The sequence below is a fragment of the Anser cygnoides genome, chromosome 2 (genome assembly GCF_040182565.1).
Source record: "Anser cygnoides isolate HZ-2024a breed goose chromosome 2, Taihu_goose_T2T_genome, whole genome shotgun sequence".
In the NCBI taxonomy this organism is placed as follows: domain Eukaryota; kingdom Metazoa; phylum Chordata; class Aves; order Anseriformes; family Anatidae; genus Anser; species Anser cygnoides.
In genome coordinates, this window is record NC_089874.1 from 24145077 (window position 1) to 24171420 (window position 26344).

Genomic DNA, 26344 nt, shown 5'->3' on the forward strand with positions numbered 1-26344 from the left:
AATGGGATGGGAGATTGCAGAAGATCAAGGTTTGCAAAACAATGAAGAGAGCAGATAAGATAAACAGAGAACTGTTTTTCACCAAAGCCCACATTACCAGGCCTAGGGAGGATTCAATGAAACCGGTAGGATATTAGCTTACAACTGCCTAAGACCGTGCATCTTTGTACAGTGGGTAAAGGACCCCTGCAGCCTGCTGCCACAGGGGGCTGTGGAGGCAAACAGCATAAACAGGTTCAAAGAGGGTTTAAACAAACTCAGATAAAACAGCCCCTAAAAAGACACTAAAAGGACTTTGCAGGCATGTACCCTAAGACATCACTAATACAAATGAGGATTTGGGGGGAGAGCAGAAGACAGAGAGGCGAGGCTTGCACACCCACCATTAGTAGCATTATCTTTTGCCACACTTGTACATGTACTCATGGGTTAGGCCATCGGTCTAACCAAGTAGTGTGTGGCTTATGTTCCTTTACTTCAAGAGGAAAACTCTTAGACTGATATACTCCTCTAATTTGGTATGATTTGAAAACAAATATGTTGGGAATGAGAACTTAAGTCTTGACTGAAAAGCTGTTTCTTTGATCTTGCAAAGAACTGCTTAACTTTCAGGCTCTGCGGCAACTCACTGACCTTGGTTCATTTCTGTGGAATTAACTACATAAATGTTCACAGGACTGGGAACAGAATTAGTATTTCATTGTTCTGTAAAGATACAGCTTTTCTCCTCACAGTGCTAAGCTGCAGTTGAATTATCGTGGTTTGGGTTTTATTTGCCAAGGCATATTTTACACTGATGGCATGGTCCCATTCAGGGAAAAAACATATTCAGAATAAACTAGCCGAACACCTAACCTAGGACAATGTACATAATGTAATGTAATAAAGTAATGAAGATGCTAATAACAATAAACTTTTAACATGTTAAATTTTATATTCCTACTTTTTCACATCTATTATGCTACATATTATGCAGTGATCTTAATTCTTTTTAATTTTGCTTCTGCTCCCATGCAAAACCTGTGGTCTGCAGCTTTGTGAAGGAAATTTGACCTCAAATAGCTGCAATCCCAAACTGTTTGCAACACAAACACTAGTCTTAAGCTGTCAGACAGTGGTCAAGCCACAATGTAACTTGTGCTTTCCTCAGCTGGTTTGGTATTCAGGCAAGTATTAACGTTTTTTAAATGAGTTTTTCAATTTTTTGTTTTTTTCAGTATCTATACTTCATTGAGAAGGACACACCTCTGTTCTTGTTTATCTAGTCAACTTGCAGAAAATTTTGCTCTGGATTTAATTGTTTACGTTCTAAAAATAATCTGTTTTACCCCTGGCTTTGGGTCCAACAATTAATTGCAGACAGAAGATCACATTTTTGGAACCTACTGTCCCACTTTGAAGTAGCTTTTTAAGATGAACAGCCATGAACCAGGAAGATAGATTTTGATCTTCTATAACTTGCACCACAAAGCAGAGGTGTTTCAAAAGTTATAGGGAGATGTGGAAAGGTCATACAAGACCTTGTGCTCTATACAAAGCCAAGGAACAAAGCTAAAGCCAAAGAAGCCAAAGGTCCTGAAACCCTTTAGCTGTGCCTCAACAATGGCTATGGAAAACCATAGTCTGAGAAAGCTAGGAGAGGTTTCCTTCCTTCAACTTCTTTCTAGTGGATACAATTTATCTGCCAGATCATAAAAGCAGAAACAATACTCTCTGTTACTTGGATTGCCATACAAATGAAATTGTAGGTCTGAATCTTCTCTGTTTTGGGGTGGTGGGGGGGTGTTGAGTACCTGTCCTCTGATTTAAACGAATCACCTTTAACTTGTGCTTCCTATTGGGAAGAAGGAGACACTGTCTTGATTCACATGACCTGCTAAGGATTCTCAATTTTGGCTTATTAAATGTGTTTTATAAGGGGTTTCTTTCTCTTTTCTTCTTTCTTTCCATCTTTCTCTCTCTCTTCCCTTTTTTCTCCTGCCTTTTCTTTTTTTTTTTTTATTCTTTTAATTCTTTTTCTCCTCCTCTCATCTCCACTTGTCTCCTCTCCTCTCCCTCAAAAGAATATCTAAATGTTTTTTATGTATTTATTTCAGTTTGTCTTTCTTTCCTTGCCTTTGACTACTGAAGTTCAGATCCTATATGGTCTGAAAGAAGCAGCGATACCTGCAGAGTTAGTGAAAAGGGGACATCCCAAGTGAAATCCGAAGAGTGAAGGCAAGAGATTTCAGTAGAGGTACTTACCATTATTTTTTGTTATTTGTTTAGCTCGTGGCTAATTTTTTTAAAAGAGTATCTTTATAAAAAACAACATAATTTCAAGTACATGTCAGACTAATTCAAAAATCAGAAAGATGCAAAGAACAAAATACGTCTACAAAAAAAAAGAATAGTAATTAGCTACAATTTTCTAAATTTCTCAGATCCATGTTGTATTTATAAAGAATGGTTAAGAGGTACAAGTTTTATTTTTAAAATAATTGTAGGCTGCCATAAGAAAAGAAAAAAAAAATATTTGGCCTGCATGTTCCTGGCTGGGAAATACTGTATTTTTCTGCTCAGGTACAAAATTAGCTATGCTGAGGGTAGTATGCCAGAAACGATTGTATTTGGGTTTGTTGCCCCAATAGGAAACAAATTTCTGTGTGTTTGTTTTCACTCATTTTCCACAGGAAAATCCCTGGGGCTTTGCTTTCCCTTTGCCAAGAGGAAGAACCAGAATATCTGTTTCCATTTGCAAACTGGAAACTCCTTTGTTATGTTCCATCCCTTAAAGGAAGAAATAATAATGCTTCCCTGGACTTTCCTAAAGAAAGAAAAACACCTGCTAAGAGAAAATAGTCTCTTTTTTTTTTTTTTTTTTTAATTGATTATTTAAGACAGGCCTCCAACAAGGCATCTAAGAATTACATTGTCTCTAGAGCTTTGTATATAATTTGAGAGAGGACTATCCATTTCAATTTCATAATATCACTGAAGATACACAGTCCAACTTTGCAGTGAGTTTTATGCATATAGAAGGCCTGCATATACCTTGCCCTCATGCTAAACTCAGTGCAAAATGGGGACTTCTTTTTGCTTCTCCTGTCTGAATGGATCAGTTACACAGCGACGGAAGGAAGACAGTAGCTGTTTTGCCATCAATTTAAGCAAGGATATTCAAACTGTAAAACCTCAAAAACATGCAAAGAAAACACAGGATCGAGTGAAGTCATCCAAACTGACTTAATTTTTAAGGTAATAGGTATCAAGTTAGTGGTGTCTGTTTAGTAGGCTGGTAAATGAACATAACTCAAAAGTTTCCTCCTTTACTGCTACGCACAAAAGCTAAAGCTAGACAGGCTGGCACACAGACAATGGAAATCTCATATAAAAGAAAAAAAGAAAAATTTAAAATACAGATTTGTGGATTAACTATGCAAAAGAGAAAGGTAGAGTGGCACAAGGACATTAGGCCCACTCTTAGTTTTCCTTGTCATTGAATCATAATATCTCCTGAGCTGGAAGGGATCCGCGAGGACCATCTAGTCCAATTCCTGACTCCGCACAAGACAACCTATGAGTTAAACCGTGTATCTAAAAGCATTGTCCATACATCTATGAGTTTTGTCCAAACGCTTCTTGAACACCAACAGGTTTGGGACCATGTCCACTTCTCTGAGAAGCCTGTTCCTCCCTCTCAGAGAAAATCTTTTTCCTAATATTCAATCTGAACCTCCCCTGATGCAGCTTCAAGTCATTCCCTTTCATCTTATATGATTCTGTAAAGAACCCTTATTCATTACCAGAAAGTGGATATGCCTATCAATATTAACAAACAAAACACTGTAATTCACAATTTTGTATCTAACACTGATTTTGGATATAATTCACTCATTCTAGTAACATGTAGAAACAACTACAGAAGAAATTAAGAGTGTTGGTGAGAAATGTCTCTGAATGACATCGCTGAGAACTGTGGTGTGTTAGGCAAGAAGGATCAGAGTCTGAGCTGGCACACTGTGTACAGCACAGGCGGGTCAAGAGAACCACATGGAAAACACACCTAGCGAGCAATCACAAGCCAAACAGCTGCAGGAGAAACAGGTAACAGAATTCATGGATCATTTCAAGGTGCATGAATTCATCTCATGACCAAATACACCTATTTTAATATACATATTTTTATGACTGTGTCACATAAAGCAACATATAAGCAGCCACAAGTAATGCAGAAAGCGATATTCCATTTTGTTGTTGTTGTTTTTTTCTCTGATACATTTGTTATTTGGTCTAAAACTTTTAAACCTAGACTCCTGAAGTTGTTATTGGCTACAGAAGAACAAGCCTAGGATGACAACTTCTGAATCAATAACAAATAAAAGGGGAATATTAGAACAAGAAAGTGAAGGGCTGAAATGCCTGCTCTCACCGTGGAAAGGGCCAGTTCATTTCTGAATAGTTTGTCAGTGGGTTCACCTTTCCAGTGATTACTGGAGTATGGGACCAGTCCTCACAGCAGCCTGGGAAACAAAAATGCAGTTTGGAAAATCATAAGAATAGATTTTTTGGGGACTCTATTTGCAAAATAATAATAATAATAATAATAAATAAAATATACATTTTCAGTGTCAGGAAAATAGCTTATTTTATATTTGGGGAAGAAAAGGCTTCTGAATTACAATTAAAATGTTTCTCGGCCCTTTTCAAATTCTGCAGCATGTTTGTTTGCAATTATTTATTGAAACAATTGTTTGAATGGATTATATGGTTCACTGTGATTAAGTCCTCAGCTAATGCACTAGAAAAACAAATTAGCAGGATGACAGAAGGTATGTTCAGTGTTTCATTCATGATTTCATCTGTACACGTTAGCTTTCTGCTTAAACATGAGCGACGTTCATTATAGCTGTTTATTTTAAATGTGCTAAAGGGTTAAGGGTTACACATCGCTATACACACAGCACAGCTTAACAGGAGGCATAATATGTTAGGCGAATCAGAAAACGTTAAAATCAGGAGCTGCACTTTTCCAGAATAAAGCCGCGTTTGTGTTCAGCTGGAAATTTCCTCAGCCGGGCCATAGAGGATTCGGGCCCTGTGTTTTAGCTGGGCTTTTACACAGCAGTAGGTCCCCTCACCTTGGTGCTAAACCCATCACCAACCCCACCACCAACCCAAATACCAAGCCCACCACACCAACCTCACCACACCAGCCCCACCACACCAGCCCCACCACACCAGCCCCACCACACCAGCCCCACCACACCAGCCCCACCACACCAGCCCCACCACACCAGCCCCACACGGGCAGCGCGGGCACCCACCACCAACCCCACCCGGCCTGGGCGGCGGCGGCAGAGCCGCTCTCCAGCCGCCCTCACCCATCTCCTCGTCGCCCCTCGCCCTCCCCACAACCGGGCCGGGCCGGGCAGGGCCCCACCACCCCGCCGCCGTCCCCGGCTGAGGCCGGCGGTGCCCGGGAGCGGCCGCAGGGGGCGGGCAGCAGCGGCGGGGTGGCGCCGCCTCCCCGCCCGCCCGGCGCTGCGGGGCCGAGGCTGAGGAGCCGGAGCGGCGGCGCTGCCCCTGCGGGCGGGCGGGAGGAGGTGAGCGGGGCTGGAGGGGGGCTCCCGGCGGGGCTGCGGCCCCCTCGGGCCGCCCGTGAGCGGCGTTTCCCCGCGGGGGCTCCCCGCTCGCCCCCGGCCGGGCTTCGGCGGGCCTGGCGGTGGCGCGGAGCCGGGCCCGGCCGCTCTGCCCCGGGGCTGCCGGGCGGCGGAGGGGGCCGGGGAGGGCATTTTGTGGCCGGAGGGGCTGGGGGGAGAGGTCGGGGCGGCCGCTCCCCTCACGGGCAACGTTGTCGTGATGTCGTTACAGCCGCAGACGGGCGCTCCGCGCTGCTATGAGCTCGTCCCAGGTAGGTACCCGCCGCCGCGGCTCCGGCAGTCCCTCGGTGTCCTCCGCCACCTCCGCCACCACCAGCAGCAGCCGCCGCTCCGGAGCTCCCACACCGTAAGTTGTCGCCGGAGCGGGGCCCCGCGGGCAGCACCGAGCCCATTCCTCACGCCAGCACCTCACTGAGCCACGGCCAGGCTGTGCCTGCTCGCTTTTCTCCTCCAGGGATTGTTCTGCCCGGAGCAGTTTCTCACAGCCGGGTCCCCCGTCTGGCTGATGTAGCTCTGCTGTGTTTTCCTAGGTTTATCTAAGGACAGTTGTCAAGTTTATATCATTCCTATTGTCAAATTTATATCGTCCCTCTTATTTTTTGTATCTGCAAAGCCAGTTATTTTGTAAAAGGTGTTTTTTTTTTCCTTGCAGTGTGCTCCTGAACAACCCATGTTAACTACTTACCAGCTTTCCATCTGACTGTTTACAAGTTGATTGCTCAATAACTTGTAGTAAAATCTTTCCAAAGACTCAAGTTAGGCTAACGAGTCTTTACCTCCCTCGGACCTCCTCCTCCCCTCTCTTGGAGCTATGTGCTAGTCTCAGTCTCGTGTCCTCTCTGACTTCTAAAGGCATTGCTTGGGTCAGCTCTTCAAGCATCAAGGGAGGATTTCATAAGTGTCCGCTGACTTGAAAATCTTTATCTTATCTTGGTCTTTTAACCTACCTCCTTCCACTTTGACCTCACCTTCTGTCTCCCTGCAAGATTAATTTCATTAAATATTTAGTCACAATTAACCTTTCTGCTGGGGTCTGACATAAGACATTTCACACTTTCATCCTGTTTTGCATCACCTGTGATTTGTTCCTTTTGCTCCTTTGCAAGTAATGAACCTTGACTTCTTTCTTTTTCTTTTATTGTCTTCAAAGAACCTTTGCTTGCTACCCTTTATGTGCTTTACTAGTAGAAACTCATTTCTGTACCATGGTTGTTCTCATTTTATTGCTACATGGTAGCACTGGCTCTTAATAATGATCCTTAGCCATGTGCCCCCACTTTTTTTTTTTTTTTTTTACCTTTTGTGTGATTTTTTTCAGATCATTAAAGTACTCCTGATTCAGTTAAGACAGTCTTACACACTTTTGCTTTTGAACTGCTTTTGTGCACTGAGTCCCTTTTGTGCACTGAGTCCCTTTCAGTAACTGCCAGCTCTCTGCTTTCTTCCATCTCTTAGATTATTTGCCCAAGGCTCATGCTTGTCTGTTCCCTGAGGTTGTTTTTATGAAGTCTGTTAGTTTTATCCCATTCCTCACATTCTGCTTTCCTTAGAACAGTGAGAATCTGTGGACAGTGGACCGAGTTCAGCTCAGAAGAGCAATTTGTCATGTCCTATTCCATGATGTCCCCTCTCAAGGATTCTTTGGACAAAAACTGGAAGTAGGCTGCAGTATGGCTGAACAGTACCAGTAGCCCACTTTCTCTTGGCAGTTCCATTTCTGTTCCTGTAAGTTTTGCAGTACTTTCATATCCCATGGCATGAACTGAAATGGGCTCTCTAATCACATGGTGAATGCATGCATATTCTGTGACGTCTACTTGATGTACATCTCTTGTCTGGTCAGAATACAACTATTCTCATTATGTTCCCGGATGTGAACCTATCGTGGTACAAGAAATGCTGACGTTTTGGTCATGTGTTAGCTACATTTTGGGTCATGTGGCAAGAAAGAAGTCAATGTTTGTTTCAATGCATGCATAAAAATCTGTGTGCTCTACCTCTACCAGAATGCGTCATTGTCGGAATCTTTTATTAGAACACCGATTTTGTGGTCGCTTTCACATACTATTTTCCATCTTTAGAATCTCAGTCCAATTTCAGCGATTTCCTCCATTTAGTCAAAAACTGAAATGAAAAGTACCCACTGAAGTACATTTTTCTAATAGCTTCCTCCAAGCTTCTGGAGCACAAAGCTACTCTTGATTGTAGGAGCTTGTTCAACACACTTAGTGTGTTCCCAGCTAATGACTGGGTAAAGTTCCCCACTGGTTGCTGTTGTATCAGCCCTTAGATGATTGCTCAGAAAGAGTTTCATTCTCCTTTCTGTGTGGTTTGTTCTTGATAGCTCCCAAGACAGCAGCAACCTGGTGCTTTCCCTTTACTCCTCCTTGACCTGCCTTTCCTTATTGCTTCATTGATTTTCAGAGCTCATTCCTATTCTACAGTGCGGAACCACCTGTGTCAGAACTGTGGTTTCATGCAAAGGCTTCTTTCCTGGGGATTGTGTTTTTGTTTTTGCTTTTTATGTCTGTCTTTTTGTGTTTGTTACAGCTTTACTGAAGTTTTGTGACCTCTCCAAAGCTATAGCAGTATTTCTTTTAATTTTCTGAGAGCCTTAGATTGCTCACGGCCTCCCTTACTGCAATGGTGAATTTGAGTCTTAAAACTCTCTAATCATTTTTTTTTTAGTTGTGTGAAATCTGTCACACAATATCTGTCAATAGGTCAGTACTGTGCTTGATAGTACAAGAAAAACTTTTCCTTGTTCCACATGAAAGTAACTTTTGGATAAGATCCTGTGGTTGAACCAGACATACACAGCATATATTATTCTTATGAGAAGGATATACATGTATTGTCTCCTTAAAACTGTAGCAGCCAGGAATAAAAAGGCTTTGAAAGGTCTCTAGACCTAATTATTGTATTGAATAGGCAGAGGAGAAACGAGCTATGTTTTTGAATAGGAGGGGAATCTTAATGAGAAACATTTTGTTTTCATTGTTATTTCTAAGTTACTGGAGCAATATCAGAGGAAAGTTAAGGGTGTGTTTTTGGTTGTATTCTTTTTTCTTGTGGTCATATAATGCTCAAAACTAAGCAATCAGTCTGTAATGTGACACTGAAATAATATTGTCTGCTGAATGGTGTTGTGATGTAACTCAGAGACATCCAGTACCGAATCCAGTTGTCAGCCTTGAAAAATGCAACTTTCTACTCCCTGAGAGTTCCATTTTTTAATTCAGACAGAAGTTGAAGGTCATAAATGATATGGTATTATACCTGGACCAGTACTCGTATGCCACAACAGTCCTTATAGTTGGAGTACATCTGCCAAGGTCACTCCATGCTTACCCTGAAATCCACCACGAACAAATAGAGAATGAATATGTAGCTACTTCAGTCTTCAAATATTTTAAATTTAAGTAGTAAAACTTGCCTAGATTAAACTCTAGCTTTTAGATTAGTGAGTCTTAATTTCCTTTATGAATATATACATGCTGTCATACAAAGATCTGTTTAAAATATAAAGAGGAGTTTCTGTGTGCTGACAGAATTATTGTTCTTTCAAGGAGATGCAATTATTTCACCCTTTTGTCTTTCATACAGCCTTTGTTGAATTCCCTGAAAAAAGTTGATACTTTTTTTTTGAAAAACATCATGAGATTCATCATGACAAAATAACAAACATAATCACAGTAATAATACATATTATATGTATGCAGGTTTTATATGTGTAGCTCTTATCACAGTCCCCTTAAAACTGTAAGTGAACATCACTGTCCTGTTTTCATCCCCTTTCCGAATAGCACTGCACTATGTTCAGAATAGCACATGCACTCTAAGTAATTGACTTCTGTCAAAACTGATTGTGTTTGCTGTAATGCAGGTGATCAGAATACATGGCTCTCATCACAATCCTCTTTTAAAACTGTAAATGAGCTGTCTCAGCTTCATAGACAGGATACCTGAGCAGCATAGCTAAGATCAGGATTTCCACACCTAAGTCCCTCTAAATCAGATAGTTCTCACTGGACAGAATTTGATACCTGCATGTAATGAATGTGTTACTTAGAATTAGTCAAGAGTTACTTACTGATCACACTTTATACTGAAGAAATCTAACTTCTTGCCCTCCTTTTCATCTTTGTTCATTAATCACTGACCTCGCTGCCGTCTCCCTACAAACCTTTGCATTCTCTAAACCCTTCTGCATTATGCATTTTTTTTAACCGGGATCAGCAGTCATGAATCTTTATGCCTTATTGAATTGCTGATTTTAATTAAAGTGGTTTTAAAAGTATATGTACGATCTTTCCTATACTCTTTTATTTCCTTTTCAGTTTTTTACTACATACTTATTTACTTCTGTATTATTAAAATACTTGAAATTCTTGTGTTTCTCCTTGTATTTGTGACACATATGCACTAATCAATTTTGTCTTGCTACTTTATGAAGGAGAAAATAGAACATGAAAATTAGAACCACAGAATTTGCATCCAGAGGTGTGCATGGATTTTGATAGTTCATTAAAATGTATGACACTGCTTTTTTTCCTTCTTTTTTCTCTTCTCTTCTTTTTTTTTTTTTTTTCCAGAAAAAATCATTGTAGGTTCGGTGGCTTGGAAGTATGGAATCAATCTCTATGATGGGAAGTCCTAAAAACCTCAATGAAACTTTTCTACCAAATGTTGCCAATGGCATCAAGGATGCCAGTAGGATCACAATAGGCATCATTGGAAGTGGAGACTTTGCAAAGTCACTGACCATTAGGCTTATCAGATGTGGGTACCACGTGGTTGTAGGAAGCAGAAACCCTAAACTCGCTGCAGAGTTCTTTCCCCATGTGGTTGATGTCACTCACCATGAAGATGCAGTAGCCAAAGCAAACATCATTTTTGTAGCCATTCACAGAGAACATTACGCCTCTTTGTGGGACCTCAAGCATCTACTCATCGGTAAAATTCTGGTTGATGTCAGCAACAATACAAGAGTAGACCAATATCCAGACTCCAATGCAGAGTATTTGGCATCACTTTTCCCAGATTCCCTGGTTGTCAAAGGATTCAATGTTGTTTCAGCTTGGTCTCTACAGTTAGGACCAAAGGATGCCAGCAGACAGGTAAATTTTGTATCATTTGATTTGTTTGTAAGATGAAAAAAACAGGAAAAACTCATGGGATTCGCCTTGCCAGACTTAATGTGTCCAAAGTGTTGGGTCTTTAATTTGAGTTGGAGTAGCCGATAAAACTTTTGGAGTCCAGTTTATCCTACGTTCATGTATAGAATAAATGGTCCAAATTGTCCTCAGGGATGCCTGTGTATCTTTAAAGATTGCAGAGGAAATATAGGTACTAGCTTAGACTGAACAGCTGACCTTTAGATGACTACAGTAAGAAGAAAAGAATAGGGTTCTAATGTCTTCTGGAGGACATACATTATTTTGTATTTCTATTCTCTATGCAAGGATGGAGGAAGAATTTCCCAATATATTTTAGTTTAAATATTGGTTTGCATGGGGTGAACTGTTGAAAAAGATGCACAGAAATCTGAGGTCCTGATCCCAAGAAGTCAGTTCTTCTAAAATGCTTGCATTCAGTCTAACGGCAAAGTGAATATAGCCCAGTATTGAGCTTTCAGATTATCCCGAGATCATAAATCCAAGGAAACAGAAGGAGGCACATATGTTTCTAAGTGATCATTCGTTTGATCCAGGACTGCTTGGGAACACCATGTTCAAATTCTTTCCCAGTATATTCCCCAAATCTGTCCTGCATATAGAAAAAGCAGGTTTATGTTTTTCTTGCATTGCTGAAGCGTTACACGGACATGCAAGAACCCCGTCCTTCACAGCTTTGTGGGCTCCGAGAGATACACGAAAACTGACTGGTGGAGCATAACTCCTGGAGACTACTGAGTTTTCTGGCACTGCAGGCAGATTTTAATGGAATGCAATCAATACAGAATTAGCATAATTTTAAAAAAATAACCTCACTGTACTGTTTTTATCCCCTTTTAGAGTAGCACTCCACTATCAGTAATTGACTTCTGTCAAAACTGATCATGTTTGCTGTAATGCAGATGATCAGAAACCAGTGGTGGGCAAACTACCCCACTGTAGATTTTAAAGGGACATTAAAGTATTTCTAGCATTTAATAGCATTTTTTTTGCTATGGAGAAAATAAAAATAGTCTTTAGGAGGAGTTATTTGGCTGCTGGTTTTTTTTTCTGTTAAACATTCATTTTTTGTGGAAATCTGGATCATGAAGTGAAGCTTAAATTATTATATATGGATTAGACTGTTTTCTGCTTTGCTTTCTGTTTGTGCTACAGCTGTTTTGGGGTCATCATTTAAGATGCCTGTATATTTGAGAGACAAGAATTTCTGAAATTATTTTAATCATTTCAGGTTCAATCCAATCCTATAGACATCTCAATATGGGGAATGAGACTTTTCAATGTGTGGATTACCCTGACATCCCACAATCATCTTGTTGTTAACTTCAAGAAAATGCCAATTTTGTTTTCATTACTTTGTTCCTAAATCAGTGTGCATGTTTTCATCTTGGCTGGATTTGTGTATGGTTTCATTTTTTATTTCTATTTCTTATCTTGGTGCTATAATCTGGGATAGCAAGGTACAGTTTTAGCAGCAGTGCTGTGGTTTTGTCCTGGAGGCTCTTGGGGAGTTATTTTTTGTTTGTTTGTCTGTTTTGTTTCTGTTTTGTTTGTTTGCTTTGTTTTAACCTTCAAGTCTTTTTCTGTGACTGCAATCCACCTGACTTTTCCAACAGGTCTATATATGCAGTAACAACGTTCAGGCTCGCCATCAAGTTACTGAGCTTGCCCGTCAGCTCGGTTTTATTCCTATTGATCTGGGGGCATTGTCATCTTCAAGGGAGATTGAAAATTTACCTCTGCGACTGTTCACACTGTGGAAGGGGCCTGTGGTGTTGGCCATTAGCCTGGCAACGTTTTTCTTCATCTATTCCTTCATCAGAGATGTAATCCATCCATACGTCAGAAATCAACAGAGTGACTTTTACAAGATCCCCATTGAGATTGTGAACAAGACTCTGCCAATTGTTGCCATCACTCTGCTCTCCCTAGTGTATTTATCAGGGCTTATTGCAGCTGCTTATCAGCTTTACTACGGTACCAAGTATAGGCGATTTCCACCTTGGCTGGACAACTGGCTGCAGTGCCGAAAGCAGCTTGGGCTACTCAGTTTTTTCTTTGCCACAGTGCATGTGGCATACAGCCTCTGCCTACCCATGAGGAGATCAGAGCGATATTTGTTCCTCAATATGGCATATCAACAGGTAAGGCAATGTTTAGCTAAGTAAGCCAAAAATGGTTTGGTTGTACGTGTGACCCATGAACACAAAAATTCATGTTTTCTGAATATGTCCCGCTGTTTTCAGTGGAAAATCTTTAGGGTGATCGTAGGCAGAGGTAGTGCTTAGTAAGAAAGGAGAGTAAAAGAAATATCTGTGCATGGTTCTCGTCTCGGTCAGACTGCATTCAAGTTTGTGTAGTAGGTGGAATCAAGGATGTGTTCTGCTTAAATCCCTGGCAGTAACATACACAAGGAGAATGTAGACTAGACAGGATAAGAGCAACACCACAGGCAACTTCTGAGTTTCTAAGGTAAGTTCCTCTCTGTGTATTAAGACGCGGGGGATGTATGTATATCAGAAGAGCATTTACAAGTGTCAAGAAGTACTAAGGGCAGATGCTGTGATAATATTCACAGATACATTTATGTTCATAAGATGAAAATTCTGTTACTTTGTAACTTTTTGGACCAATGGTACAAATATTTTATTCATCATTAGAAATTCTGTGAACAGCATCTATTATAAGCAGTAGAGATTGACTGAATGTTCCCAGGAGCAATTGGTCTTGCATAATCCTGAAATAATCTCTAACAAATCTCTCATCCTTTAGAATCCACAATGTTTTAGTTTGTTACATCATTTAGAAACAGTTGTGGATTCACCTAGTTTATGTTATAGAATATAGGTTTCCAATGTCTGAAGAACACTTCAGTGTTGCTTTTCTACAGTTTAGTAGAATGTACAGACTTATCTCTTTTTATACGATAATTGTTATTAATAGTATATAATGTTATATTTTCTTTTACCAACTCATCTAAATTTTCCTGCTTAACATATTTTTAATCTAACAGAAGCCAATAGCAGCAGTAAGGAAATAGTTTATTGGGTGGGGGGTTTTTTGGTGGTTTTTTTTTTTCCTTCAACACAGGAGGAAACCTCTGAAACATTTGACCCCATTTTATAGAGACTTCTGTTGATACTTACACTGTTCTGGAGAATAAAGTGCTTCCTTTCTACTCCTTCATCAGGTTCATGCAAACGTTGAAAATTCTTGGAATGAGGAAGAAGTGTGGCGAATTGAAATGTATATCTCCTTTGGAATAATGAGTCTTGGATTGCTTTCTTTGCTGGCAGTAACTTCCATCCCTTCAGTAAACAGTGCCTTAAACTGGAGGGAGTTCAGTTTTATTCAGGTGTGTTACTTTTTAAATAAGAGGTTTTTTGTTAGTTGTTGTTACTAACTCCTTTTAATTATTATTATTATTATTATTATTATTATTATGAAAAGCACTTTGCAACATGATAGTGTGTTGTTTTTCCTATCAGCTAAGTTAATAAAAACAATATAAAAGCTGAGTTTAGACTTAGCAAATTATTAATGGACAAAACATAGGCTATTTTCTAGGCTTGTTCCAGTAGAACAAGCTCTTGAGTAGCATTGCCCCTATGTACAGTGATTCAAACAGACCTCTACCACAGTGTTTCTAATACTGTAGAGAATCATCAGTTGTGAATGTTGTTGCCCAGAAATCATGTCTGTCTCTGATATCCCAAATTGTTTTGGAGATGCCTCCATTTTACCTAGCCTGATTTCATAATGCAGGTGGCAGCAGCAAAAATTCCAGCCTGCTTGATCAAGGGAAAAAGACTTCAAGAGGAGAAGTAGTGCAGGCTCAGCTCATTTCTTCAGAGAATGAATTTTGAAGAAGTGAGGGATATGAAGGTTGAGCAGTGATGCAGAAGGAAGTAACTGTATCTCCCCTACCAGGACCTAAGAGTCTAGCAGAATACTTGGAGTTGATGCAGTACAGAGCTGACTGCTAGCCAAAACGAATATCTGATTATCTCTTCATGATTCAGAGAGAAAATGCTCATAACATCCAGATGGGAGAGCCACAGAACCAGACAGTGATAAAGAGTGTGCTCAGTAGGAGATCCTAGGTGACGGAAACTTAGTATGAAATTTGGCAGGTATCTTAGCATGACCCAGAGTAGGTGCTAACTGAAGAAAGAAGCAGGAAGGAAGCTGTGGCTAGTAAACTAATGCATTCGATTTCTTAACTCCTCTTCAGCACCCATCTTTTTCTCCTCTAAATATATTTGGCTAATGAACAAAGATAGATGTGGGTAAGAAATGAAAGAGAATTCATATATTATCAGAGCAGACAGAATAGCTTGGCTAAATCAATACACTGCAAACAGAAAGGGACACTTTTTGAAACCAGTCCTGAAGTGTTCACATAAAATACATGGAAACGGAAAATGTCAGCAAGCAGTACTGCACCTGGTCCTTCAGTCTTCAGGGAGTTTATCAGTTAAATTAGCATTATGTAACGTAGGCATAAATAACTACTGCTTTTGTTTTCCAGTCCAAGAGTTCACACCCAAAGCACACCACTCAAAATGGCAATGGACAGAACAGATTGGCTTTGAAAGCTTACCTTTCTTAGTAAAAATGAGCACAAATCAACCATTTAGGATGGTTGGAAGTAGGAACGTCTTTTTGTAGACGTTCCTTTTATTTGCTAGCACAATTCTAAAGTTTTCTGGGGACATTATTACTAAAACCTTTCTTGCCCAAACACTTCAAGGAAGAGCTGCTCTGCCTTGTTTCTCCCACAAGAACAGAATACTTTTCCCCCAGAATACAGAGGTATGAGGTGTAGGTATTTAGCAAGTTTATGAGTAAGATTCCAGTCAGAATTGCTACAGGCAGTTGATAAGTTTAGCAATATCCTCTTCTTGGGAGAATCTGAGGTATACCTCAAATAAACATAGGCTTTGGAAAATGCCTATTGTATGTTTGCATTGTTAGGAGTTACTCAACCACTGTGAAGGTAAAAATCCCTGAAGCAGATTTGTTTCACAGCACAGTTCTGTCTCCGTATATGTACGTCTTCCTGGTAATATTTTATGGATTTTTCTCCTGCATCTTTTTTACTCCTTTAGCACTTTGTTTTGTGTGTTGTTTTTTCCCCCCAACAATGCCAGTTTGTCCAATTTATCAGTAGCCTTGGCTGGGAATCCCGTACATTGGCTAAAAAATAACTTTGATCAGGAAGGAAAAGAAACAAAATAGAGACGACTGACAGAAAAGACAAAAGAATTGGCAAGTCCATTGGAAACATGCTAATATGTTACTCAGCTTCCAGGAAACACAATTTAGTGGAAGATTAGGAAGCAAAGCAACCAAAGATGTTCTTTCCTTCTTGTCAGCAGCCTTTCTAGAGCCTTGCCGGAGGGGTTCTCAGGATTTACAGCTACTATTGCTACACACTCACCCACCAGTATGAAGTTACCAGTCAAGTATTCCTTCCTGCTGCTTTCAAGCAGTCCTCTGCTCTTATAACGTCAGCTTGCTGTGCCTCTCCTGGTCTCCCTTTGGTAACATCAGCGTAATTGACCTTTGAGCTCTTGTACCCATGTTCACCCCTTTCTTTTTATGCCTTAAGAAGTAAGGAAAAGATGACAGAATTCCAGTATGTATATTCCCTCTAAGGCACAACTACATTTGAGGAGATCCATTGTCTTTAATCCCTGCATTCCCTCCTCCACATTGTCCAGTCATAAAACTCGGCAGAAGAAAGTAACCTTGCACACCTGAGTGACAGCTGCTCTCCCTTTCACCTTCCGAGTATTAAACAAATTGCTGTCTAGCAGTTAATAGCTTCCACAGCACAGTCATCGTTTATTGCTCAATTGAAACATCTTTTCTGTTAGCATCTATAAGGATGGGCAGCTTTGGCTTTCTGAGGCTACTGCTGATCAATATTTGTACTATGATCCAGTGCTGCCAACCAGTTTTATTTTACTGTTCCGCTGCCCATCAGTGCCTTTTCCTGCACTAGTGGCTGTCTTTTTGTCCAAGCCCACTTCAATCAGTTCTTCTGAGTTTCCTCATTTCATTACTGCGCATTGCTATAATGCTGCAATTGCAGGCACTGCTGTAGTCTTTGAGCATCTGCAGATACAGGCAAGATCAAGTGCGTAGTCTTTATAACAAACACAAGCATTGTACTGACAGCCTCTCGCAGTGAGTTTTTACTTAAGTAGCCAAGGCAACCAGTCTTGCCTGTTCTTCTGGAAAAGTCATTGTCAGTAACTGCAAGCTGGGAAAAATGACATTTCTTAACGGGAATTTCTAGTGCAGATCCGCCCTAAATAAACAAACAAATGAACAGAAACGCTGCAGAACACTAAGTTGTGTGGAGAACGTCCTCTTTCTAGCTAAGCAGTTCCGTTACTGTCAAAAGTACAGCACTGAAATACAACAACAGAGGCAATTAAGAGCCTAGGGGAAGAAAACACTGTCAGTAGCTGACAAACTCCTCTGGGACTTTCTTTGGAGTCATATTATTACATCCATATTATTACATGAGTCGTTGAAATAGACCAGTACGTACTACTAGCAGGTGCCCTGCCAACACTTCAGAGAAGCATACAATAACTTTTCACAGGGTAAAAAAAGAACTGAATAGAGTCCCTGTGCATCACATTTCTTTCTCGTCCTTATACTGTTAGTTCGTAATGTTCATATCAGTACTTGCTAGCTTCCATTTTGACCATTAGATACAAAAACATACATAGATGTGTCAAAACTAGTTTGTGGATGGAGTTTTTAAAAAGTATTAAAACGATTTTGAAAATTCTGGGAAGAGCCTGTACAGCATTTCCCTCATTCTTTTTCAAGAATTGCTACAGTTCTCATCAGAAAACGTGATGAAGAAATGGGGGATATGATTCACTCATGCCTTTTTCCCTGCTGGCAGTGATATAAAAGCAATGACTTCAGGACAGCCACACCAGCAAAAATCTGCAATAACTTATCAGACATCAGGGTTGATAGTATTGTTTACTGTCTGAATTTCTTACCAGAATTTCTGTTCAGATGCTGCATTTGCCATTTTAGTATCCACAAATTATCATCTTGGATTGTTTCATTTCTTGTAGAATCGTTCTTCTTAAAGAAAAGTACATGCTGCAGCATATCTAAAACCTAAGTGGCTCTGATATGTCTCCACATTGGCAAAAATAATGGATAAATATTGGCAAGTTAACAAACATGGTAGCAATTAATGAAAGTATTTCTCCTTTTATACCAGTTAATCCTTGCAAATGGTATTAGCTCAGACATTCTCCTGTCCCTAGAAATTGGTTAATCTTGGTGCAGAAAAAATTCTTTTGCTATTGTAGACCCTGGTAGTCCTTTTACCATGGTTTGGAAAAGTCAAACTTAATATATTTAACTCAACTCTGCAGATCAGTGGCATTTAAAAGGGCAGATTCACAGAAACTGTGAATGACTCCCACAGAAGAATGACTTGGGTTAAGTGAGAAGAGGTCTTCTGCGGGGTGCTGTGCGAACCTTCTACTTGCCACTTAATCCAGCGCTACCCATTTAAGAACTGCGCTGTTGCCTTGGGCCATTCTGCCCAAATCCCGTAGTCCCAATATTCCCAGTAACTAGTGGATGGCAAAAGGTAAGGGATGGTTTATGCGAAGTTCAAACTAGTGCCTATAGGTCATCGTGAGGAAGAAGCAAACGGCACCTCTTGAAGCAATAAAGCTTTGGATCAATAAACCCAGATCTCTTCCAACAGAATTGCACTGTTCTATAATTAGCATGAATCTTGTTGCCATCTAACCTCATAGGTGAGAAACAGGAAAATTAATTGCAAATCCAACTGATGTTGTTGTGGTAATTTTGCTGAGATTATTCCTTATACGTGTCTTGTAATTGACTTCCATTACTTACAATTTGGACAAAGATTGCTTTCATTTCAGTTTTGACTACAGCCTATAGATTCTAGTGTTTTAAGTCAGTGCTCAATTCAGTTCTTAGTTGGACATATGAACTTAAGAACACATTGATAATTTAAAATAGTTCATAGTGCATTAACACAATGTCTAATAGAAATATTAAATTCATGGGTTAGAAGTGTCTGATGAAGGACCAAGTGCTATTATCTCATCTTTTTTCCCCATTTTCTCTTTTTTTCAAAGTCTACTCTCGGATATGTTGCTCTGATCATAAGTACTTTCCACGTACTGATTTATGGATGGAAGAGAGCTTTTGAAGAAGAGTATTACCGATTTTATACACCACCAAATTTTGTTCTTGCCCTTGTTCTGCCCTCCATTGTAATTCTAGGTAAGATCATTTTACTTTTGCCGTGTGTGAGTAGGAAACTAAGGAGAATTAGAAGAGGATGGGAGAAAAGCCATGTTATAGAAGAAGCAAGTGGGTCTGTTCCACATCTTTCCCCAGAAAGGATAACTGTGATGTGACGGTAGACTATTATTTGTTACTACTGTTACAGATGTTTGGTTTTTTGTTTGTTGTTCTTTTGTCATAAACTTGTATTTTCAGGAGTTTATGTAATGTCTGAGTAAAGTCACTGTGGACTTGCTTGGCGTACAGTACAAGCTCTCAAAGAAACTATAAGACATTTATAACTAGGAAACTGCTCCTTCAGATAACTACAAATACTTTATTTTGAATTACAGAGGGAAGATAATTATGAAATCAGAAAATTTTAATGCGTCTTTGCACAGTTGTATCATGACAGTATTTCATTATAACCATACTTTTGAGATATTTCTTTGACTCAGAGCATGTGTCAGAGTGCTTTTTATTAATACCACATTTTTCTGGGCAGTGTTTCTTTTATTTAAACCACACTTCTGTGTTAGTGAGTTCAACATATGGGCTAATAGAGTTAGTAATTTAGGAAATAATCAGGTTTTGAAGCAACTGAAATTAATTTGTAATGAAGTATTACACATATTTATTTGTGTGTGGTTTTACAACATTCCATGACTTGAATATGCAAAACCAATTTCAGTTATGGTTTAATTATACACCTTGTAAGCAAATGGTATTGTACTAACAGGGGCTCTTTTTCAAAGAATCACGTAGAATTTTACACTTTAGCATCTCTTTATTTCTGTGTCATACAATGAAAATTCAAAATATTCTTGTGTAAAAAAACTTGCAAGTACATGTGCAAAGCAACTAGTTTTTGATTTAAGAATGATTTTGAAATATCAGAAATAATACTGGGAGTTCTGCAACAATAAAAGTCTGTTTTCACTTTGAGGCTTCCAGTATGTTGCTACAACATGGAAGCATCACATTACTCATGCTCTGTGTTTCTACACTGAAGTTTCAGTAGTTATAAATGAATTTCCCAGAATCTGTCTTAAAATCTTACTATCTTTTTGTGCAAATACAACCTTCTATTTTTATAATAAAGTCTTACTTTTACACCAGATGTTTCTGGGATATGCCTCAATTTTTAAGAAACAAAATTATTCTTAGTCCAAAAAATGAAATTTTACCTCTGAAACTTGGCATTTGCATTTCCTTTGAGATTCAAAAGAACATTCAAAATTGTTTATTACCACTGCTTTTCTGGTTTTACTCTTAACAAAATAGCCAACCCAACTCATGTACCTTCAGGCTACTCCTACTTAATTAGGAAAATCTTTATTTTAATGAATGAGAATAGGTCCAAATATTCCTTAGATATATGGAATTATATTTTTCATATCTATTTTTGCACTATTTAGGATCTCTGACTTTCTTAGCTGAAACTTCACTTACTATTTCTTTGCATGAAATTGTCATCAATATATGATGCCTGTCAGAAATGCACAGTACTTAAGTTGAATATATAATTAAACATTATTAGTCCTGTAAGTCTGAGTACCTCTGTAATGAAACCAACAGCTCCACAGAACAAACAGAATCTAGAATCAAATTCTGCTCTCAGTTACACCAGCCTAAATCTAAAGAGTTTGTGTTAGTTGTTCATAATTTCAATTCAAACTCAAAAATCTACTACAATTTTGTTTTAATTGTAGTATTTGTATTCTCCAAACATCAAGCCCATGTTACATTTTGGGTTTGTTGCAAATCAAAAAACAGCTAGATTTTTTTTTCCAATTTCAAGCACATTCAATTCCAACGTTGAAATGAAATTTTCACACCAAATATAATATTTGCATGCATTTTTTTTCCAGAATTGAAGCATTTATGTCTTTAAACATCCTTTGTGTGTAATATGTCGTCAGTAAATCTTTTTTCTCTTTGAAAATGGAGGTTTCTGAAAACATGTTTTGGAAAAAATAGAATTCAACCATATTTCATAGAATAATAGAATCATAGAATGTTTTGGGTTGGAAGAGACCTTAAAGATCACCCCTTTCCACCCCCCCTGCTGTGGGCAGGGACACCTCCCACGGACCAGGTTGCTCAAAGCCCCATCCAGCCTGGTCTTGAACACTTCCAGGGATGGGGCATCCACAGCTTCTCTGGGCAGCCTGTGACAGTGCCTCACCACCCTCAGAGTAAAGAATTTTTTTCCTAATATCTAATCTAAATCTTCCCTGTTTTAGTTTAAAACCATTACTCCTTGTAATCACTGCACTCCCTGATAAAGAGTCCATCTCCTGCTTCCTTGTAGGGCCCCTACTGATTTTCAGGGGCCCTTGTGGGACCCCTAGTGGTTGTAATGATTTTCATGTTTGTCAACAGAAACATGGGAGCTGCGGGGGGTCAGGAACAGAAAGAGAAAATTATTTTGTTTCACCTAGTTTTGAAAAGTAAGCTATTGGTTAGACAAGGGTCCATTGAGACTTTTCTGCAGTAGCAGACTAGTGGCAGATTCTTCCAAAAAGAGCATCTGTCCAGTGATTCATCCTCAGACATAACCCCTCAGCCTCTCAAAAATCGATGATTTAGGACTTCTTTGGGACAGATACTGCCTCTGGACTATTGTATTGTACTTTCTCCAAAACTTAGAAATTATAAACTTTGAAACTTTCCCAGCATTTTTTTTTTCCTGGAAGGAAAAGATGGAAGAGAAAAAGAAATACATAAAAAAGTTTAATAAGACTATCAAATAAAAGTTTAATAAACCTACCAATAAACCTATCAAATTAATTTAAAAAAATTTTTGAATTCTTGTCTTAAAAAAATGATCAGATAATTTCAAAGCAATAGCCTTATTTTCCCTTTTCCGATATGCAGCTATTTCAGTGATAAATATGGTGATGCACAAGCCCAATGCTATTTTATCAAACAGTCTAGATACTAAGCAAAATATCTGTTATTGTTGCATATAGACAGGAGCCTAAACTAGTAGACGTCCAATAAAATGAAGCACAAGTGACGGTTACAACTGCTAACTTACTTTGCCTGTGCGTAAATACATTCCAATACAGAAAGCTGTCTATCTTCAAAAGGCTTGCAGCAGTACATGTAACTGAATTTCCTAGCTTCTTATTCCATTATTTCTGACAGAAACTACACAAAGCTTGGGCATCTGTGCTCCAATTTCTTTAAATAAAATTAATTAAAGAATTAGCATAAATAGTTCGACTGATACAACTATTCTCTTGGTTATAATAAGTCACGTACACAGGTGTTTGCAGGAATATTTGCTTGTCAGTTGTCTGGAAAGGATTTAATCTTCACACCCCTGGTATTGTTTGTGCAAAACTATTTCAACTCTTTGATATTAATTTCATGCTAGAGAAAACAGCGTGTATGAGTAGTATTAAAATACACAAAGTCTTGGAGTATTTTAATGAGATAAATTCCATGCTACGTTCTGCCCCAGAATAGTGCCTGTGCATGAAACCTCATTAAAACTACTGGAATTGGACAGTGTAACTGAAAGCAGAATTTAATACCTCTGAACAAACTTAGGGTGGAAACTGTCACTGTTGACAAGCTGATTACATTTCAGCATTATGTATGCTGCTATTATTTTTATATTAATTCGACTTATGTAGAGTAATTAACATTCATCTTGCCTATAATTATCTGATTCTTGTTTGATGCAATAGCGATAGTGTTGCAGAAGTAAGATGCTGTACTAATTGAGCATTACTGTCTGAGTCCATACATTGTAATGTATCATGCAGCAACTCATGGTGTATACAGAAATGTATTTGCCCTCTTCCTATGCAAAGTTATTTCATCATTAAACTTCTTCAAGAATGTTAAACTGTTAAATTTTGAACTGCCAAAGGTGTCTGGAGGAAATAGTGGTGTGTTGTTTCTTTCTTCAAACTGCGTGTATTGAAAGTCTAAAATGTGGTTTAATTTTGTAAGTTACTTGAAAAGTTGAAATACCGAAGTATTGATAAATAGATGATATTTTTAGATCAAATATATGAATACATTTTGTGAAATATTTGTGCTATTAAATAATGTATGGTTTCCAATTAGACCACGTATTTACTTCTAACTGGAATGACAAGATGACTTGTTATTTAATCTCATGTAGTGTTCTGTATTTTAAGGACCAATGCACACTTACAAGACACTGTAAGTCTGAAAATAACACTCCTGCATTTATTACACATTCCGTATCATACCATGTATATGTTTAGTCACATAAGGAATCTTCGTGTGATCAAACCCATTGGTTTCTATAGGAGAACTTGAGTAAGGACTTCTCATTAGAGAGAGACCTGAGGCTAAAAGTTCGGTTTCGATTGCCTAAATATATGAAAATAAATTCATTTAGACTTTTTTAGTTATTTAGGAAAATAAATATGTATTTTGAGGAATAGCTTGTTATGTATATTTTTTTTGGTAAAATTATTTAAAGCGTTTACTGATTGTAGGGATGTCCTGCCTAATGTGAAAACAACCTTCACTTCCCTCTATTACTGTTAGATAAAAGCAAAATAGTGCTTAATGTATAGTGCAAAACTTTACACATATTAGAAATCAGAAACCTCTGTGTATTTAGCAACAAGTTATTTGTTTCCTGTGGATGTTAAGGTATTTCTTCTTAACACTGTTTGAAATACAGTTCCATTCCAGATTCCATATTTGTCTTTAATTTTATTTTACAATTCTATTAATGGTGGCAACTGTGTGCAAGTTAATTAGGTCCTCATGTTCTTGAATTATTTAGAGATTAATTATTTTGAAATTCCATTTTGCAAGTTCTTTGCTTATCTAGCTTGCGGTAATGGTTATTGTGAATTGGTGCCACATTTAACCTTTTGTTCTAACATTGTGCATAATATGATGTGCCAACACGAGAAGGGACATTTGCATTTTTACTTAGCATTAATTGGCTATAAAATATTGTGTGTCTATATATGCAATTAGCTATACATGCTGCCCAACTTGCACTAAGAAAAATTACTATTTAATATAAGGCGATGAGTTCCCAAGTGGATATAAATTTCACAGGTATGACTATAGCTAGGAAACAGCTTTCCTCTGAATGTGATAAAATCAAAGTTACATATAAATGCATAAAGATTAGATAGATCGAGTTTTAAGTATAATATTTTCAATGGTAGCAATATGCAGTGGTAGTAGTTACATATGCATAGTTCCTTTCAGATAGTACGTCTCCTAATGCACACGTTTTTGATTTCTTGGATGTTCATCCTGTAGTATTTTCCATCAATGTAATAAGTTGCAGTATTGATACTGTATCATTATATGATACTGCTTGAATTAACTAGATTGCAGTCTTTAAAACAAGTAACACATTGAACTGACTTGAACAACTTGTCGTTGTGTATTGTTTTTCATGTCTTGCTGGCAGTGTCTTACAGTGAACATAGTTTGTCTTCCATATGCAGTCTTTTCCTGGTATTCTCTTTGTAGTCGTTTGTCAATTTGTTTGTGCTGTCTCTCTGAACAGGGCTATTATAAATTATTAGTAATGCTTTTACCTATTTTTCCATAGACTCTGTTTTTCACAAAAAATCAATAAAAAGTCAATGTCAGGTATGTGGCTTTTTCTTCTGTGCTTATACATAATAGATTTTACTTTGCCTTTCTTTATAACACATGTACTCTGATTAACATTTTCTCTGAGATGTAGCACTTGAATGCGAGTTCATAAAAAAAAATTCTAAAGAGCAGATTCACAGAAATAAACTGGAGAACCGTTTCCCTTACTTGACTGTAATGTACTCTCCATGTTTTCAGAACACAAAGTAGACACTGCAGTACTACCAGTAAATATTCAATCCACTAGTCATTCAACGAACATCTGTGGCAAAAGTGAGACTGCTGGGCACAAGTAAGGTGGAGACATTCTTCCTGTTTGGTTGTGCCTTACTGTTTGTGAAAGCATTACTGTTAAAATGAGAAAAACGGATGAACCACTGTGCAGTCCTTCACTTTGAAAGTATATGCCTTTTTTTTTTTTCCAAAGAGGCTTATGCCAACAGAAGAGTAAGGAGGAAAAGGATACATATGAGGTGAAACTCTGCTTAACATAAACAGCAATGTAAACCATTCTGCATTCAGAGAAGTCAAGATGCATGAGTCAGTGAAGCCAGCAGAATTCACATTTCTTTCGTATTAAGTTACATAGCTTCCCCAGATTCCTGGACAAAGACACTCCCTAGGAGCAATGGAATTTAGATATGTTTTAAATTAAATATTTTATATTTGTGTTATGGCTGTCATAAAAATAACTTTTTGGTCCTTGAAATCTGTCTTTTCTTAGATTCGTTAAAACTTTGCCTTGTTTCTGTGCATCATAGTGCTTTTTTTACTGAGTGTTGATACTATACTAGCAGCTGGGAACTCCAGCTTACTTTTGTCCAACTGGTACTGTAGAAAAAATTAAGTTCTGTCTGCTGTGACTTACTGTGCTTCCTTTTAACAACAAAAATCAGCATGAAAGTCCCTGTCAAATCCCTAGCACCCAATGACCTAAGCACTGCATTGTCATGGTATAAGCAGGTAAATCCAGTTGTTGACAGTTCTGATGATTTCACAGGTTTAAGGTTGAGCTCTTTTTTTTTTTTTTTTTTTTCCCCCATTGGTTATCAAACACAGGAGGTCTGGAAGTACAGTACCACACTTTCTTGTCCCTATGTGCCCCCTTCTTTTTCCCCATCCTACTGACCAAAACAAGAAGTAAGAATGAAAAGAAGACAAGGGGTCAGCAGACTGATTCTTAGACTCTGATTTCTGTACTATAAGGAGCTTAGTGTCATGCTTGATACACAATATAGATGGCTATTTGAAAAAGCCTACACATTCAGTACAGCCAAGCAAAGGCTTGGCTAGCACAGACGACCCACACAGCAGCACGATGAAAGGTGTATACTATTCTGATTATAATCCTTCAAAAACTTACAACCTAATTTGTAAAACAGCAAATGAAGAGTGGGAGAGGAACACTCAGCAAAGTCAGCAGGAGATTAATGGCAGACCTAGATATGGAACCTTGATCTTCTAATACACGGCTGTGCCCTACATGTTTGGCTACACAGTCCTGTAGTTGTATATAATTCAACTTTACCTCAAGAATTAAAAATTACTGAAATGTGTCTTCACAACAAAAGAATCTGTCTTCAGTTA

The 26344-nt window shown here is 38.5% G+C and overlaps 1 protein-coding gene across 4 annotated transcripts; it reads left to right on the forward strand.

Moving 5' to 3' along the window:
- The first annotated feature begins 5482 nt into the window (after positions 1–5482).
- STEAP2 (STEAP2 metalloreductase) lies at positions 5483–24750 on the forward strand. Of its 4 annotated transcripts, none has more exons than XM_066991690.1 (7): positions 5483–5585; positions 5854–5988; positions 7193–7367; positions 10238–10762; positions 12436–12963; positions 14010–14174; positions 18985–24750. In XM_066991690.1, the coding sequence occupies exons 4-7, from the start codon at positions 10271–10273 to the stop codon at positions 19267–19269; spliced, it is 1470 nt and encodes a 489-aa protein (XP_066847791.1). In that variant the 5' UTR covers positions 5483–5585; positions 5854–5988; positions 7193–7367; positions 10238–10270; the 3' UTR covers positions 19270–24750. The 4 variants fall into 4 exon arrangements, with proteins under 4 accessions (XP_066847791.1, XP_066847793.1, XP_066847792.1 ...); XM_066991692.1 differs by having other exon boundaries at positions 7198–7367; XM_066991691.1 differs by lacking the exon at positions 7193–7367.
- The last annotated feature ends 1594 nt before the right edge of the window (positions 24751–26344 follow it).